Source organism: Sceloporus occidentalis, unplaced genomic scaffold (genome assembly GCF_023333645.1).
Source record: "Sceloporus occidentalis isolate IW3139 unplaced genomic scaffold, rSceOcc1.0.p SCAF_7, whole genome shotgun sequence".
Lineage (NCBI taxonomy): Eukaryota > Metazoa > Chordata > Lepidosauria > Squamata > Phrynosomatidae > Sceloporus > Sceloporus occidentalis.
The window spans coordinates 68641433-68659183 of NW_028316987.1; the positions used below are offsets into that span (position 1 = coordinate 68641433).

Below are 17751 nucleotides of genomic sequence, written 5' to 3' on the forward strand. Positions count from 1 at the left end.
TGCCACTGCTTTAACTGCTATGGTGCAGTGCTATGGAATCCTGGGATCTGTAGCTTTTGTGGCACCACAACTCTCCAACAGAGAAGGCTAAATATCTCACAGAACTACAGATTGCAGAATTCCATAGCACTGAGCCATGGCAGCTAAATCAATGTCAAATTGCATTGTTTCTGCATTGCAAATACAGTTAGAAAAATGGATGGCTACCTCCTGGATACTCAGGGTAAATATGCTTGTCTCAGGGAGAGTTGTTTTTTCATAGAGGTGAGCTGGTATTTATTGTTATTGTTTTCCTGAAAATGTAAGCATCAAGTGGCTGAAGTCACATTTGCTGGAAAATGTAGGGACTGCAGAGGACCAAAAAATAAGTAAAGAGAAGAAAAATGAAGAGGATGCCCTCTTAAAAGAAAGGAACAATAAAAATGGCATAACTGTTTAGGGGAAAGATTTTTGACAGGCTGTAGAATTTGGAAGCAATTAGTAGGAAGGAAGTAGTTACTTGTAATTAATTTATTTTTCAATTAACAGGGACACAACTAAATTATGTAATGGTTGTAACTTAACAAGAGAGAACACCATTCATTTTCAGTGAAACTATAATTTTGTTATTACTTTTCCGGTTATGATGTGTGACCTAATGAAATGGTAGAGGAACACTGCATTATGTTGGTGCCTTATGGTGTTGTTGAAATAGACAGGAAAAGAACATGTTTTGTGGCTCCAACCCAACAGAAACACTTCAGGTCCACTCAAGATGTATCTGTTTTCTACATTATGTAGTACCCATGTTGCCATGACAGTACCGTCTAAAACCGTGGGTGGGTGGGCGTGGATGCACACATGGCAAAATCTAAATATTTGGAAGTCAGTTCCAATGTGTTCAATGAAACTTAGATCCTCACAAGTGTAGACAGTTAGCTACAGATTAGATCTAGATCAAGATAAGCTATAGATGGTATGCAAAAATTGGATACTTTTGTTTCTCACCTTCTCATTAAGGTTCTTGATTATTTACCTCTAGGACATGATGTTTCAACTGCTGCGAGGGCTTGATTTTCTGCATTCACATAGAGTCGTTCACCGTGATCTGAAACCACAAAACATTTTAGTAACCAGCAATGGGCAGATAAAATTAGCTGACTTTGGCCTTGCACGGATCTACAGTTTTCAAATGGCTCTTACCTCAGTGGTAAGTTTCAGTGGTTTTTAGTTCCTTTTTAGTCCTAATTCAAGTAGTTGTGTTTGCATAGATGTTGGCTTGTCATTCCCTTTGAACTTCTAAATAAAGCAAAGAAACTGTTCTAAGTCAAGAAATATTACTATTAGGTTTTATCTAAAGCAGTTATAATTACTGGGAGGAGTGTTTACTTCTATAATTTACTGGGCCTAATGGCATAGCCCTATATGTGTTTCAATAGAAGTATGCCTATTTTGTGTCCAATGGGACTTTCTCCAAGGAAAATGATGCCTCGAATGTGGAGTTGAAGGCTTTCATGACTGGTATCCATAGGGTTTGGGGGGGGGGGAGTGAGGGGAGGGTTTGGGCTGTGTGGCTGTGTTCTTGAAGATGCCTAGAATCATGGTCTGAATTACAGATGTGGGGAAATATGTTTTTCATATACTTTTGTATTTTTACTGCTTAATTAAACTAGTTAGAACCCAAGATATGTGCAGGGTATGCATTATGCTAGAGGTATGATAATAATCATCCATTGTTACCTTCTTTCTTTTTTTGGCCTCATACAGACAGGCCAAATTAATGCTGCTTCGGGCCATTTTGGAGGTATGGTGTTTAAATGATGCGGATTCCGGACTCTTAGGACGCATACATCATTTAAACAGCATACTTCCTAAGTGACCCGACACAGCTTTATTTTGGCCTGTCTGTATGGGGCCATAGTGAATTGCCTCTATAGTGTAGATTCTAGAAAATGCTTAGAAGGAAGCACATATAGCAATTTTGTCCAGAACCTGGAAATAAATAATTAACTCATCAAGTTATTAACTCATTAGATTTTTCTAGCAATGTAGTCTGACTTATTAGATTTCCCAATTAATGCTAAAGCTAATCCAATGCTATAACAAGATAGTTAATTGTTTGAACTGTGAAACTTGTGAAAGAAGGTGACTCTTCCCTTGGCAGATTCAGTAAAATAGGAAGGCCTAAGGAGAACAAGAATTAGGACTGGAGAAAATGCATCAAAAGGCTCTGTTCTTAGGCAGCAGAACTCAGCAGCAGAAGAGCTGGGAAGCGATTAAAGAATTGGGACTGAGGGATAGCTGAAGAAGAGTGGAAATGAATTAAAAATGAATTCTAGTATGAAATAGAATGGGATGTGGGACTGATTTGTTAGCTTAGCCCTAAAGCAGGCATTGCCTTTGTGAAATGTTGGGACGTTTAGGCTTGAAAGGCTGATGTTTTCTTGTCTATTAGCCTGTGTGTGTTTTAGGGGAATTGGGGGTTGCATTATGACTCTCTTGAGTTCTCTTCAATTGATCTTTATTCTTGTTTATATTGTACATTATTGAATAATATAAAATATTGTATATTATTATTATTATTATTATTATTATTTGGGGTAAGCAGCAATGAACCCTTTGTAATTCTTCAGCGTGTTAATTGTTGTTCACATAATTCTAAGCAATCAATAATTAAATGCAAAGTTTTCCTCTAACTCACTCCATTTCCCTCTTTCTTGTCTTTGCCCCCACTGTTTGTCTTCAAGGTACTTTCCATGCACCTCTTGATTTAGTGGGTCACATGCTTTCAAGGCATTGGTGAAACGAACTATTAGTTTGGAGTTATTAGAGATTCAGCATCAAACACACACACATCATGTCTACTTAGTTAAATGAGAAAACATGTGCTCTGCTATTTATCTTTGCAAATCACATTTATTGATAGGTAACTGGGAGATAGAGAGTATGCTGTACTCAGTTGTGCAGAATTTTTCTGCAAATGCTGAGAGGTGCTCCAAACTTTCTGACTGAGAATACTTCATCATTGATTAATTGACTGATATCACTTTGTATCCAACCAAATATTGCTGCACTCAGTTAATCAGTGACCTTTAATAAACACATTTTCCTTAGTTAAATTTAACCTTATTAGCCTTTAATAAACAAGGCATTTGAAGAGCAAGTGAACAGTATACATGTTGGCAAGTGTACATGTTGGCAAGGTTGGGAGAAAGCAATGCAAATGGACGAGCTACAAATTAGTGACCAAAAAAATCTAGACTTGGAGAAAGGAACTTCAAAGCAACAAAAAGAACAATTTTGAAGGTGCTAATAACAAAATTTGCCCCTATGATCAACAGTGAAAACCTCTGTGTCTTTCTCATCAGAATTGATGGTCTGCTTTGGAAACTGACATTTTATATAGCATGTTAATTAGCAATCATGTAACTAATTAAATAATTTCAGTTATTAGTGTAATGAGCTATTTTCCAATTTATAACATTTCATATTATTAGATTAATTCTCATGCTCTGGGTTATGTATTTGCTCAGCATATAAGGGCTAAAAAGTATGCACATAAAGGAGGAAAAGAAAATTTAGCATTACAAGTTTGCATATGTCACTACTTATATCTTTATAAAAATTGTTTGTTGTGCTTCATTTAATTTCCACTTGTGTTCAGTATGTAACCAAAGGGTTTATATCTTTGAAATAGGAGAATGTGTATAAAGTGAGGGAAATGGGGCATATTGAGGGAGTTTTTCCACTTTGGCCTTGTTGTGGTTTTTGGATGGTCAAAGTTATTGAGCATGCATTCAAAGAGTGTGAACTAACTCCATTGTAAATTGCATTAGGCTGTTGTTTGGGCTCTGTTCTGATTGTGAGCCAGGAAATCACTTTGCCCACCTTTGAAGCAAACCTGATATTTCTAACATGTGGGAGGGACAAGGCACTTTGTGTGGGAAGTACCTAAGAGTACCAGATATTGGCAGAGAGGGACCTAAGATACAGCTGAAACTGAACCTTCGTAATTGTCTTCAGGGCAGTTCCACTTAGTGCTTAATGTGGTAGTTGAGATTGGACACCCTGCTTCTCAGAAAGCTAATCCAGGTCCAGGAATATGGACACGTATGAAATAATGGTATAGTATGTCCACATGTTAATATTATGAAGACCACTGTCTGTCATGTGGATCCCATGGTTTGGTCCAGTAACAGATACTCTGTGCTAATCTGGTGATCTAATAATATATGAACCTTTGTAACCGTGACCCATGAGTCATTCAAAGAATGATAACTGCAGGAAAGAAAAATATTTAATAAGTTAACCTGTTCAACCTCTATTCCTAAATAAGATCATTCTGTTACTAAGATTCCTCTGCTAGATACCTGTCTTGAAAACTTCCAAAAAGGTGATTTCAGAATCTCTCTAAATAGTATATTTCAGTGTTTAAATTCTCTTAAATATTAGGAAGTTAGCCCTAATGTGTAACCACTCATCTTCCTGGAAATTAAAACCATTGCAGCTGGTCTTGCCTCGGAAGAAATTCCTGAGTTGAGTACCTTATATACTAGTGAACACACACACAATTAAGTTATAAGAAGTCCCTTGTCAGAGCTATCATTATGATCAGTTGACATATGAACTCTGTGTCACATCTTACAGCAGGCTGATAGCTCAAAGCGAGGTAAATTCAAAGAATTATTTCTTGAAGTATCAGTTCATTCCCAAGATACGTTTTCATTCTCTCAGCACAAAGGAGCTCTTCTGCTGGAACAGAAGGAGCCATGTCAGTAAGGAAGCACAGAGAACTGATCTAGCCCCACTCAGTTGGGAACTTCAAAGCATTCTTTCTCTGATAGTTACTTCTCAAATAGTAAGGGATTCTTTTGGCAGGTAAAACCTCTGGGCATATTGTTGTCTTTGGAGTCCCTTGGTGTTTCCTCTGATAAATGAATGAAAGCCTTAGAATAAACAGGCACATGTTTATGGAGAGAAAAATCAGTCTCCAAACTAAGGAAATCTGAGAATTGACAGTCCAGTGCAGACCCTTTGGAATCAGTCTCAGATACTGAAGAAATGGAGCACATTTTGGGTATGATATGGGCCCAGGCTATTCAGTAAAGACTCATGCTCCCTTTTGAGAAGGTGTCAAAAATTATTTATAGTCAAAGAAGCACTGAATGTATAAATAAAAATTATTTTTAGTCAAAGAAGCAAAGAGAAATATCTGTATAACTTTAGAACAAAATTGATTTTAATAAATGGTTGCCTTTTTCTGTTGCTTATCTTAAATATTACCATATCAATATAAGAACCTGCCCCCTTCCTCATATGCCTTTCTTTGGGTTCCCTCCACTTTCCAAGTTGAGACAGATGTTGACCCTGTTTAGTCATAGTGCCCTATTGTTATTTAGATTATAGGCAGTGGTGATGGTGATGATGATGATACATTTAAGAACATTTTTGTACTGCTTTTCATTTTAAAGAAAGTCAAAGCAGTTTCCAATAAAAGAAGCCACAGTAAAATCAGTTGCTAAACTTAATAGACTAACAAAAGTGACAAAATAATTCATTATAAAGAATGTATTAAAAGCCACAAAATGTGATATAGTTTAAAATAAATGCTTTTCAAACTGACCTGTATTAAACAAGGAAAATTCTTTTAATTTAATGAAGCTGTCTTCTCAGAAAACCAAAAACAGCTGTAGCTGTTGCAACTGACAAGGCTCACAGTCTGAAAAAAATCAAAGATATACCTGTGTTAGTCTGTGGAATCAGTATGTAGAGAGATCATGTAGCTGAGAGAAAGAAATCGGCCACCAAATGCATCCGAGGAAGTAGACTTAAGTCTACGAAAGCTCATGCTGCCAAGTTCTGTCTGTCAGTAAGTGGGCTAAACAGACCAGCCAAAAGGGCTGGCATTGAGGTGGAGTGGGAGTATGGCAGCCGCACGACGCACACCCTGACTCCACCCCAAAGCCAACATCATGGCACACTGCCCACATGGCATCAGTGTTACAGCACTCCTTTGGCATGGCATTCGGATGATGCAAGCCAAATGGCGCCCTTTTTCCGGCTCCAAAAGGAGCGGCATTTTGTTGCTTCTTTTAGGGCTGGCAAAACACTGGATCAGACCCACAACATGCGGTTTTTGCGAGTCCGATCCAGTGCTGAAAAGGCGGTGTCAAGCTGCCACTTTGGGAATGTCTGTTTTGCCCCATAGTCTCAAAGGTGCTACAAGATCTCTCTACAATCTGAAAAATTGTTATTTTGAATTTAGAAAATCCAGAAATTTAGATTATCATGCTTTTGGATACAAAAATTCTGCCAAAATGGTTTATGGTGTAGGTATACAATATATACAATTAAAGTATAATGTTGTGTATTAAATAATAAACCTTCAGTATGGGTGGTTTAAACTGCATTCCTGTGCCCCACCTATCATAAAATAAATCTCATTGATCTCTGTGGGACTTACATCTGAACATACATGAGAAAAATTGCACTGTCAAAAAGAGGGTTGCTTTTTAAAATTTGATACAAGTTACATTAACAAAGCTTTTATTTTATGTTATGTTTAAGAAGTACTTAGATTTAAGAGGACAGCTAACCTTTGAACACTCAATCTTTGCAGAGCCTATGCCCAGATATGACAATAGCCCTTGTCAGTAATGCCCAGTGGTTTGGCAGAGTATAAAGTACATTTATTCATTAAATTATTTTTATTCTACCCTTTTATCATATTATTTCAGGGTGGCAAACAGATACATGACATAAACAATTTAAACAATTCCAATGAATAAATGATTTAAACATGAAAAGGGTGTATTAAACAAGTGAAACAAATTAAATTAGATTTAATAGCATAAAGGGTTTAAACCCATGTGCATATAATATATTTTGCCCCAAAGACTTTAATAAAAAGTGATGTCTTGACCTGGCACCAAGAAGAAACCAGCATTGCCACCAGTCAGGCCTCCAAGGGAAGGGTATTTCACAAGTGGGATACTACAGCTGAAAAGGGCCTCTCCATATCTTCGCCCATCATATTGCCCGCCCCCCCACTAGTGGGACACAGAGAAGGGACTCTGGTGGATATGGGTGTCTGGGCAGGTATATATAGGAAGAGATGCTCTTTCAAGTATCCAGATTCAAAGCCATTTGGAACTTTGAATGTCATAAGCAGTATCTTGTATACAAACTGGAAGTGAATTGGCACTGTTATGTGTTGTCTGTATGGTACCCTGGTCAGCAACTTCCTTGCTGCATTTTGCACTTAATGTGATAAATTGTTTACATACTACAGTATGTAAAAGCTGATACAATTTTTGTGCAATAGAAAAAGCACACAAAATAATAACCACAAGTGGTCTAGTATATGTGTATTCATCTGTTTGTATGTTTTTGTACAATTCTGATCAGAAAGCTCAAACAACTAGTGGTTAGATATTTAGCTCTACACAGCACAGCACAGCCTTTCTAATTTGTCTGTGTTTGGAACTGATCTCTTTCAAGTACTTTCTGTGTAAGGGAGATTTTGGGTTCCACAGCCTTAACTCTGCATGGTCTCAACCTAGAGAGTAATACGTAACACCATCATCCATCTAAGGAGGCTGACAATAGAGGGTTCTAAACTGCCACCTTCCATGCAGTACACTTCTATTTTGAGCAAGCAAAGAAGGCTGAACCTGAAATGAAATTTATTTCATACATTATTTTTATTTATTTATATGTATTTATTATTCTGTTTCTCAGTCTAACACACACACACACACACACACGTCTAATATGCTTTTAGTTGTTGTTTTGCATGCCTTTTTACTGTGTTAAAATTTGCACCACTTTTATATGTGTGTGTATGTATTCCAGTATCAGTCCATTACTATCAGTATAGATATACAGTAGTTATGTGTTTGAGTATATGCTTTAGATACACTAAAATATGTTTTTAAAAACAAAATGTTGATATAATCAGATGTTTGTTTGAATGACAGCTTGGTTGACATAGGATTCAGTTATATAGGTAAGCTTGGGGAACAAATAGAAAGATGAATAATCCCCATAATTAGGTTGCTGCCTTCTGGTATGGCTTTAGCTCTCTTAACAGGAATAGACAGAAAGAGCAGGTTTTCCATTATTGTACCCCACTGAGATTCCCCCCCCCCCAATTATTCTTGTGTAACTGCAATTTGATAGTCCAGCATTGTCCAGTTAGCTCCAAAACTGTGCTAATGCTTTGTAGTCATTTTGCAGCAGCACCTCACCCCACTTTGCCACAGTACCAAAACTAAGTACAGTCGGCCCTTCTTATATACGGATTCAAGCATACACGGTTTGAAAATGTTCAAAAAAAGTATAAATATCAAATATCAAACCTTGATTTTCCATTTTTTATAAGGGACACCATTTTGCTATGTCATTATATTTAATGGGACTTGAGCATACATGGATTTTGTTATACACGGGAGATCTTGGAACCAAACCCTAGCGTATAACAAGGGTCCACTGTAATGGTTTCCCCAAAGCAAGGTTTACTAGGAACTCTGGTCTGAGACATTTGTTACTCTCTTTCGGGAGTTTTCCAAAACAATGGATTTTGACTGCAAAATTCTGGAGTGAATCCGAGGATGTTAGATTTTGAGAAGGTTACTAGGGACCCTGGTTTAAAGTATCCATTACTCAGTTTTAGTGGGCCTTCTCAGTGGTTGCTCCCAAACTTTGGAATTCCCTCCCTAGAGAGGCCAAGCTGGCCCCAGCCTTGTTGTCTTTCCAGAGGTGAGTTAAAATATGTTTGTGCCTCCAGCCCTTAACAAACTGTTGAGGTTGTGCTCTTTATGCAGTGTGGTGCTAATTTTGAAGTTTTTTAAGAGTTTATGTATAATTTTATTTTTTTTATTTTTTTATTGTTTTAATGCATTTCAGTATTTTTAATTGTTTTAATACATGATTGTTTAACTGTATATTTTATACTTTCATATAATGTCAGGGTTTATATTTAAAAAGCTCCTTGTGACTTTAGTGAGTTAGGACTGCATGCCCTCCAACTTGTTACAGATGAAAACCAGGACCCCTGAGAAAATGAGACGACAGAGGGTTTCCCCATTGTCGCCTCACATTTTAATGCAGAGACCCAAAATAACCAATTCATTTTGGAAATGTTTTTATCACAGTTTTGTCACTGGGCAGTTCTTGTGTAGGTGATATTTTGTAAAAAAGTATTTATTTAGTTTTTACACATATAAAGCCTTTGCCATGGGATGCCTTGCTTCCCATACTGAAAGACAGGCAATAACTTAAATTCAATAACTTAAACAAAATACACTATAGCTGTGCATTGCAATTTGTATTTATTAAATACATGCTTCATTGCACAGAGGCCCTTCACAACAGTGTATACATGTGCAAACAAACCTAACTTCTCTCATATATATATATATATATATACACATATATATACACAAACATCTGAATTTTTATACCATATGTGTCTTTCTTTTTCTTTTCTTGAAGATTTATCATTTATAATGTTTGTATGGCTTTACTGTGGTTAACGAATACACATTTCTGAAACTTCAGTGCAACAAAGACACGCATTGCTTTAAACCATTTGTTAGAATACAGGCTATCTTTATGTCATTTAAACAGTAGAGATTTTAAATAAGTAGAAACACATCCATCGTATCAGTTCTTGTGGGAAAATATGCTTCAGTGACTTACTGGCACTGGCTGTGGAATGTGGCATTTAAAAGTACCTTTTTACAGTGGGAAAGAATTTGGTCGAGAATAAACAGTCTGACCTTGTTAAATGGACCAAAGTCTGTACAGATCCTAGTTCCAGAAAGCTAGTTTCTACTAGACTGTGAAAGAAAGCTCAGTTTGCAATTAATGCCATTAGAATTAGGGGGGTACTGTGGAGAGATCTGTATGCAATATAAAGCTAAATATTCCTCTCTTTTAAAGCCATAGACTATGTCTTGTACAGTTGCCATGAGGTAATCAAATCAATTTTGGGATAAAATAATTTAATGCCAAAAAATTAAAACACATTCATAAGGCTGACTGGCCATTGGGAATGTTAAGCAAAAATGAATTCATCTTGTGAGCTTGTGAGCTTGTTGATTTATTCTTTATGCTAACAGCCACCTCAGTTCTCCAGCTGCCAGTTCTTAAATAGCCAAAATGGCACAATTTACACACACGTGAAGTATCAGCAGGCTTGGGTGAAATCCCAAGGTTTGCAAAAGTAAAGATTAAAAAAAAAACACCTTCAGCGGGGCCTGAGCTTATGCTGTAGGCACAGAATACTGTGACCGGCTTTGGGTCAGGGGGATGAAAAAACAACCGTGAAAGGAGGAGTATCATTGGCCAGCATGTTGTAGTGGTTTGAGTACTGGACTAAGACTCCTGGAAACCAGGGTTCAAATAACCTCTCAGACATGGAAATCCACTGGATGATCTTGAGCAAGCCACATTCTCTCAATCTTACAGGAAGGCAATGACCATTCTCAGCTGGTTCTTAGTGAAGCTTTCTTATCTATGAATCTCCAAATTTGGATACATCAGCTGAGGCTTTATAATAAGCATCCAAAAAATCCAGTATTGCCCAGTTCCAAAAATGTGCCAATCTTTTGCAGCAGCATCCTATCTCATTTTGTCACACTGCCAAACCAAGTAATCGCTCCCTCAAATCAGGGTTTACCTATTTGACAGATTTGTTACTTGCTTTTGGAGGTCTTGCTAAAATTGGGTTTTCACTGCAATGTTCTGTTTTAAAATTAGAATTATCCATTACTCAGTTTGAAGGCACTGCAAAACATGACATTTTTTCAACAAAATGCTTGCAAAACTTTGGCACAGATTTGGATAGGATCCCAAATGTAAGAGTTCGTATTAAGAAAGCTCCTTGATTACCTCGATCAGTTAGGATTACATTCCCTCCAACATGTCACAAGTAAAAACGCAGAACCCATGTGGCCAAGCTACATCAGCATATGATAAAAAAAAATTGCCAGACAACAGTGATGAAGACCACACATGACTAGTATTTTCAGCAGAGAAACCCTAGAATTTATATATGGACTTTAATAAAGGTGAGACTTCTCCCATTCCTCTTTACTCCCCTCTGCTAAGCTGAGTGGAAACTACTTTTGCCCTTTTATCTCAGTACTTGAAGTAAGCAGAGGACAAAGGGGGAAAGTTAAGGAAGATGAGAGAAACCGGGACAGTTCAGAGACAATGGAGAAAGTGGGATTGCAGAGGATTACGTGGGGCTGTCCCTGTCAAACTGGACCAGTTGGATGGTATGGGACTGTGCTCTATCCATATATTTTCATAAATTTTTATTCATATGTATCCTTTTCTTTTTGTTGCAGTCCATAGAAATACAGAAACAGTGTTTCTCTAGAACCCATCCCAAATAATAATGTCTTCCATTAGCTTCAAAGGTTCAATTTTTGTGTGTTGTCTTTAGTTTCAACAGTACTTTTATTTCTCTAAAGGAGATGGCTAGGCTGAAGTTGGCTGCTTCCTTCAACAAGAGAATACTTTAGGAAGGAGACATCCATGTTTGGCCATAAAAATACCCACATGCATCTCACAAAATGCAGTTCCAGTTTGTCATCCAATATCAACATGATTCAGAGACATCCCAAGGCCCCTCAGTAAAACATATATAGATGAAAGGTCTTTTGATGCAAGAATTGGCAAAAATTAAATTTTCTGTTTCAGACAATTATACTGAAGGGCTCTCCCTTAGTAAATAATATGAATATCTTAGCAGCCTGAAAATAAAATCATTGGATTCTATATTTATTTATTGGAAAAAAGTAATTCACAGCAATCAGGAAAGCAGATTCTAGCACATCGAAGTGTTGCTGTTAGATACAAATGAATAGCTAATATAGAGGTTATTTTGTCCATGGCCAAGTTTAAATGTCCTTTGGGGGGGGGGGCAATCTAGAAGTAGAAGCAAATAATACTTCTCTTGAATCTATAAATTGTTTCCAGGTTTTTAAAAGCAGTATAAACATTGCATGAACTTCCCTGAACCATCACCAGCCCTTTATAAATTAACACTAGCAATGCGTTTCTCATGCAAAGGTTGACTAAGTTGCCAAAAGCAAAACAGCCTTTTACAGTACGTGGTTGTATTTGCATCCAATCTCAGTGTAGTAGTTTTGATCTTTAAGATGCAAACATGGCACAGAAGACTGCACAGCTCTTGCTGTGCTTGCTGTTCACTACCTCCTCAAATGTGATCAGGGATATCAGAAGAAAAGAGTCAGTGTGGTGCAGTGGTTTGAGCATTGAACTATGACTCTGGAAATCAGGGTTCAATTCCTTTCTCAGCCATGGAAACCCACTGAGTGATATTGGGTTTCACATACTCTCAGCCTCAGAAAACCTCGTGATAGGTTCACCTTAGGATCACCATAATTCAGAAAAGACTTGAAAGTACACAACAACAACAACAACAAATGTCAGAAGACAACCAGACTCACTACCTTTGAAGGAAAGAATTGCTTTGAACTGGTCCTGTGCATCTCTCCTCTCTACCCCACTTAACAGTATTAATCATGGAAGCTCTGTATTCAAATCCCAGCAGATGGTGGCTAGAGCTTCTTTCACTCTCAATAGCATTATATTTTATGCTCTTAATTTAACTCATCAGAATATAGCATTCTTTTCGCTTAAGGATATCGATGGATGGAAGTAATTTCTGTTGAAATTAGTAGGACTTATATTTACCTAGGGTCAGTTGACATTAAATGGTAAGCCCAGACTTGGAAGATCCAGGTCAGACATGGGAGATCGAGTGAGACAGGAAACACACTGGGAGACTTTGAGACCACTCTTTCTCTCTCAGCCTGGCTGACTTCACAGCATTGTTGTACAGATAAAATGAGGAGGAGTAGAGCAGTGACTGCTGCCCCGATCTCATGAAAGTAAGGGAATGATGTACGTTCATGCCTATATCTTTTATGTACATATGGCCATGTGAATGATGGTCAAGCATATCTGGAAAGAAGCTGTGGGTATTCTAATGCTTGTGCATGGTTTGTGAAATGAAAATATATAGAGCATCCAGTATCTGAAGATTGAAGGAAGTATGATATTCTTAAGAGGAAGGCCTTAATAATCACTGGCATAAGAGGAAAAGGAGTGAAGTATTGATTTTGAATTTGTTCCAGTGGTCCTAAATATAAATAGTCTAGCTCCTTGGATGCATCTTGCACATTGTCCCCTTAACTTTAGTGGAGGTAGAGATTTGTTAGGTTTTTTTATTATTATTATCTCTCTCTTAATTGGTCGTAAGGTACTCAATTTGCTTTTTATATCCCTGATGGTTGGTTTACTGCATACCTGAAATTCTTTCCCAGTGAATATGTGAAATATTATAGCCTGGATTAGCAATTAATGTCACAAATGACATACCTTTGTTCTTGACTTTACCTAAGGTGGGTGTCCAACAAAGAACCTTTCGATTTCATTGAAACATGTTTTCAGGCCAACCACAAGACATTTGCTAATAGTTAAGTCAAGTGGGAACCTGTGGGGGGCAGGGAGGAATAATGCTTTGTGCTTGTGTACCCTGCATTTATCTTTGTATGTGTATGTATTGTGTATACCTCCCCTTTTACTTATATGTGTAAGAGAGAAAAAGAGCTGGGATAAATAAGAGGTGAGGGAATTGTGGGGTTTTCTTTTAGCTCTATAATTTAATTTTTTCTGACAGTGACTAGGAATTCAGATACTTCTAGTGTATCTTAAACAGAAGGGGAAAACAAAATGGAGAAACCTCCTAGTGTTTTGGAAGTATACCTCTCACAGTCCCTTATTGGCCATGCTGTGTGGAGTTTTAGGCCCAAACATCTGGAGTGTGAGCAGTTTGTCTGCCTGGTCCAAAATATGTGAACCTCATAGACTGGTGCAGTCTGCTCGTTATAATATAAGCTGTTACATGATCATACATGGTTCTCTGCATTCACCATCAGTATGCCCCATGACCAGGTGATATTTTCAAAGGGGATCTCACATATTAAAAATAAAATTCCAACTGGAGTTTAGAGAAGACTCATGGAACTTGTGAGTCACAACTAGTCTGAATCGTATTGATTTCATCATTGATTTTATACTGATGAATATTATTTAGGGCATTGGCAAGCATCCTTTGGCCTGTTCTCATGTGCCCCTTGGTCTGTTTCAGAAGCACAGTAAAAACCCATTCCCGGGAGCCCATTACCTGGGAAGCAAGAGGGTCCCAGGGGGGAATGGCTAGCCAGAGAAAGAAATTAGATTGAGGCTGCATCCTCATTGCAGAAATACTCCAGTTTGACACCACTTTAACTGCCATGGTTCAGTGCTGTGGAATACTGGGGACTGTAGTTTTGTGTGATACTTAGCCTTCTATGTGAGAGATCTCTGATGCCACAACAAACTACAATTCCCAGAATTCCATAGCATTGATCCATAGCAGTTAAAGTGGTGTCAGAATGGATTATTTCTGTAATGTGGATACAGCCTTTCAGAAACAGAGAGAGGAGATGGGGGTTCACCTACTTTTGGCTGTGATCTCTATCCACCAGTGGCTTTGGCCCCACTTACTGCCATTACAAGCTCTCTGGCTGAGTATCCTCAAGGAAATCTGCCTCTTGATGTTAACAAGGTTGTCAACCACTAATCAGGTTAATTATGTCAGAGAGGATTTACAGAGTTAGATCATGGTTCACCTGGCTTCAAATGGTCTACTTTAACTCACAATGGCCCCATACAGACAGGCCAAAATAAGGCTGCTTCAGATCACTTTGGAGGTATGCTGTTCAATGATGCATGTATACTAAGAGTCCAGACACCGTGCCAAAGCCACAATCCAGTCCTAAGGACTAGAGCACGGCTTTGGCGCAGCTTCCGAACTCTTCGGACGCATGCATCATTGAAACAGCATACCTCCAAAGTGACCCGAAGCAGCTTTATTTTGGCCTGTCTGTATGGGGTCATAATCTCTGCCAGGTTTCTGGTGGAGATGTTCCTCAGCACCAGATTTTGGTCTTGTGAAGAAGTGTTGTTGTTTTTTCCATTTAAGAAACTGGGGCATATTTCAGTGTGTAACACCTCTCTTTCCTTAGGTGACTGACATAGTTCTATAACTTTTTAATTTAAAAGTTAGTTCCATTGCGTTCAGTGGGAGTATTGATTCTACAGAGTGAGTATAGGAGTTTTGTTTATTATTTTTTGAGGACCAACTGTCATTTTTAAGTCTCTCAAACTGTTATTCAGTTTACCTGCTCCTCTCTCTCAGCATTTATTGCTGTTAAGCAGAATGCTCACTTCACCAGCATTCCTCACAGTCTTTGCAGGTAGATTATTTCCCCCATAAATCTATTTTTTTATTTTTTGTTATTTGAGAAATTCAGAGTGCTCATTCCCTCAAAACCCACAATTCTGCTCAGAGCTTGGAATTTTTAAAAAGGAGTTTGGAAGTTCGTATTTTCATTTATTTTAATGGGAAAGTAACTCATTAACTTTGCTCATTATTAGATGAGTGTCTTGCTACTTTACTAGTTACACTAGTAACATACTGCTTTTTCCTTATGGTTTTATGCTAATAAAAGCTAGCAGTTACATTATTTTTTTAATGACAATGTTGGTGACATTGTTAACCCATAAAGTAACATGTCACAGATAACATTGGTACTTCCAAGCTCTGATTTGGCAGCATAACTATAAGGTTCCCCATCCGTGCCACCATGTATGAATGCTTTGGTCCATTTTGGACCAAAGTCCAACTCAGTCCAGGGAGTGGATTGAATCCAACTCAATCCAGGGAGTTATATGCCTCTGTAAACTTTGTTTATCAAAGTTTACTCCCCCCGCCCCCAGCTGTGTCACCTTTGGTGGGAGATTAATGGGGAGAAAAGCAATCTTGTTAATTTTCCTGGATCTTACAGGAGTTTTCAGTACCAGTGACCGTGGTATCCTTCTGGACCATCTGACTCAATTAGGGGCTGAAGGTACTACTTTACAGTGCTTCCATTCTTTATTCTCTGGTTGGCAATTGAAGATGATGGCTGGGAGCAAGCCTGGATTAAGGTGTTTGGGGTCCTGGAACAGATCCAAAAACAAGGCCCTTTTTGAATATACATGTGAGCTATCCTAGTGGTGTAGAAATTAGTCTCACATAGAAATAAAAAAAGAAATAAAATACAAAGTACAACAGAGAGCAGCACCCCCAAGCTTCATACGGGAACCCATTTTTCAGTACTACCACTTCAGTAAATCAACACTCTGATCTCTTGCATTTTCGCTTGTTACTCAAGTAACACAATAACAAAATCAACTATCTATTGTAGCCCATTGCAAAAATTGACACAGAGAACATACCTGGAAAGCTTAGTGTGGGAGGGTCAGACAGTTATGAGGATGAGGGCGAGAATGATGAGCATGATGAAGATGATATTATTGGAGCGACAAAGAACAGCAGTCTTTGGAACACAGCAGCAAGTTCTGAGATAATCTAACCACAAAGTATACCCAAAGCATCAGTTTGCATATGTACTCAGAAGTAAAAGTGAGGAGCAAAAAATACAAAAAAATCCTGCTTATTCCTGCCTGCTTATTCCTGCCTTCCTCAAAGGTGCTACAACATCTTTCCACATACTGATTTTACAGACTAACATAGCTATATCTTTGAATTATGTTCAGACATAAGAAATACTCTAGTCAAAGCTCGCTCATGACAAAACAGATGTAACACAGTACATTTAGAGAACATCTACAGTCTATTCATTTACATGTAATAATCATGATAATGATCCACAAAACTCCACTAAAGCATTCTTCTGAAGCAATGTATTTCTCTTCAACAAACATTCAGCATCATACAGTGAGGGAAACTATTAGCCTTAACCTCATGAGTGCAAAATAGGGGCTGAGTGGAACTACTTATTCCAAACAAAGATTCACTCACGCTCCCACACACACATGACCACCCTGTTCACCCAAATATGCACACGTAGATCTCCTGTAGATGTATCCAGAACACAGAAAACCACCCATTCCCCATTCTCTGTAACTCAAAGTAGCACCATTTGGGGACAGACTGGAGCACAGAGGTAGAACACATGGTGGCGCAGGAGAAGTGGCAGCAAGAAGGAGCTTTCAAATTTGGGACCCTGCTTAAGCTTTGTAAGCTTTGCTGGGACTTGGCTGGCAGATGGAGTTGCACTGCTGTTCCTGCTTTCTTTCATCAGAAGCGGTGAGAGAAAAAGTAGCAGAAGAAACCATTTTTGTGTGTGAGAGTGGATAGTTGAAGCTGTGTGGAGAAGACATGTCTCTGGGGAAAGAGTTATCTGTGCTCAATTCTTGGAAGAGTCCTTTGTCTTGGAGCAGCTTCTGTAGTTAAAATCTCTCCCTTTCTGGTTCACACCAGTCTCCAGTCCACAGCACATGGCCTCTGTATACACAGACACACTGGCCCCAATGAAGTATTGAGAGTCCCTCTTCTCTAGGGAGATAGTTCTTCCTTGCACCTGGTCATCCCGGGAGCAGCAATTGAGCAGCTGCCTGCGCAGCAACCAAGAGGCTCTTGTCCACACTGGCCTTTGTTGCAAGGTTGGCATGGGTGAGAGGCTTCTTGGGCACTGCTCAGCCAGCTGCTCAGTTGTTGCTTCCCAGGATGACAGAGCACATAGAGAGTAACGACTAACAGCCAGTCAAACAGCAACCAAGAAGCCTCTTGCCTGCACCAGCCATAGCTGCAAGAATGGCACAAGCAAGAAGCTTCTTGGT

General features: G+C 38.4%; 1 protein-coding gene across 1 annotated transcript in view; it reads left to right on the top strand.

Annotated features, from left to right (window-relative positions):
- Window positions 1-17751, top strand: part of CDK6 (cyclin dependent kinase 6) — a 123004-nt gene that overhangs the window by 54337 nt on the left and 50916 nt on the right. Inside the window, exon 5 of the mRNA XM_089533214.1 lies at window positions 1022-1189. Coding sequence (XP_089389340.1) covers window positions 1022-1189 — 168 coding nt within the window. The remainder of the gene's footprint in view (window positions 1-1021; window positions 1190-17751) is intronic.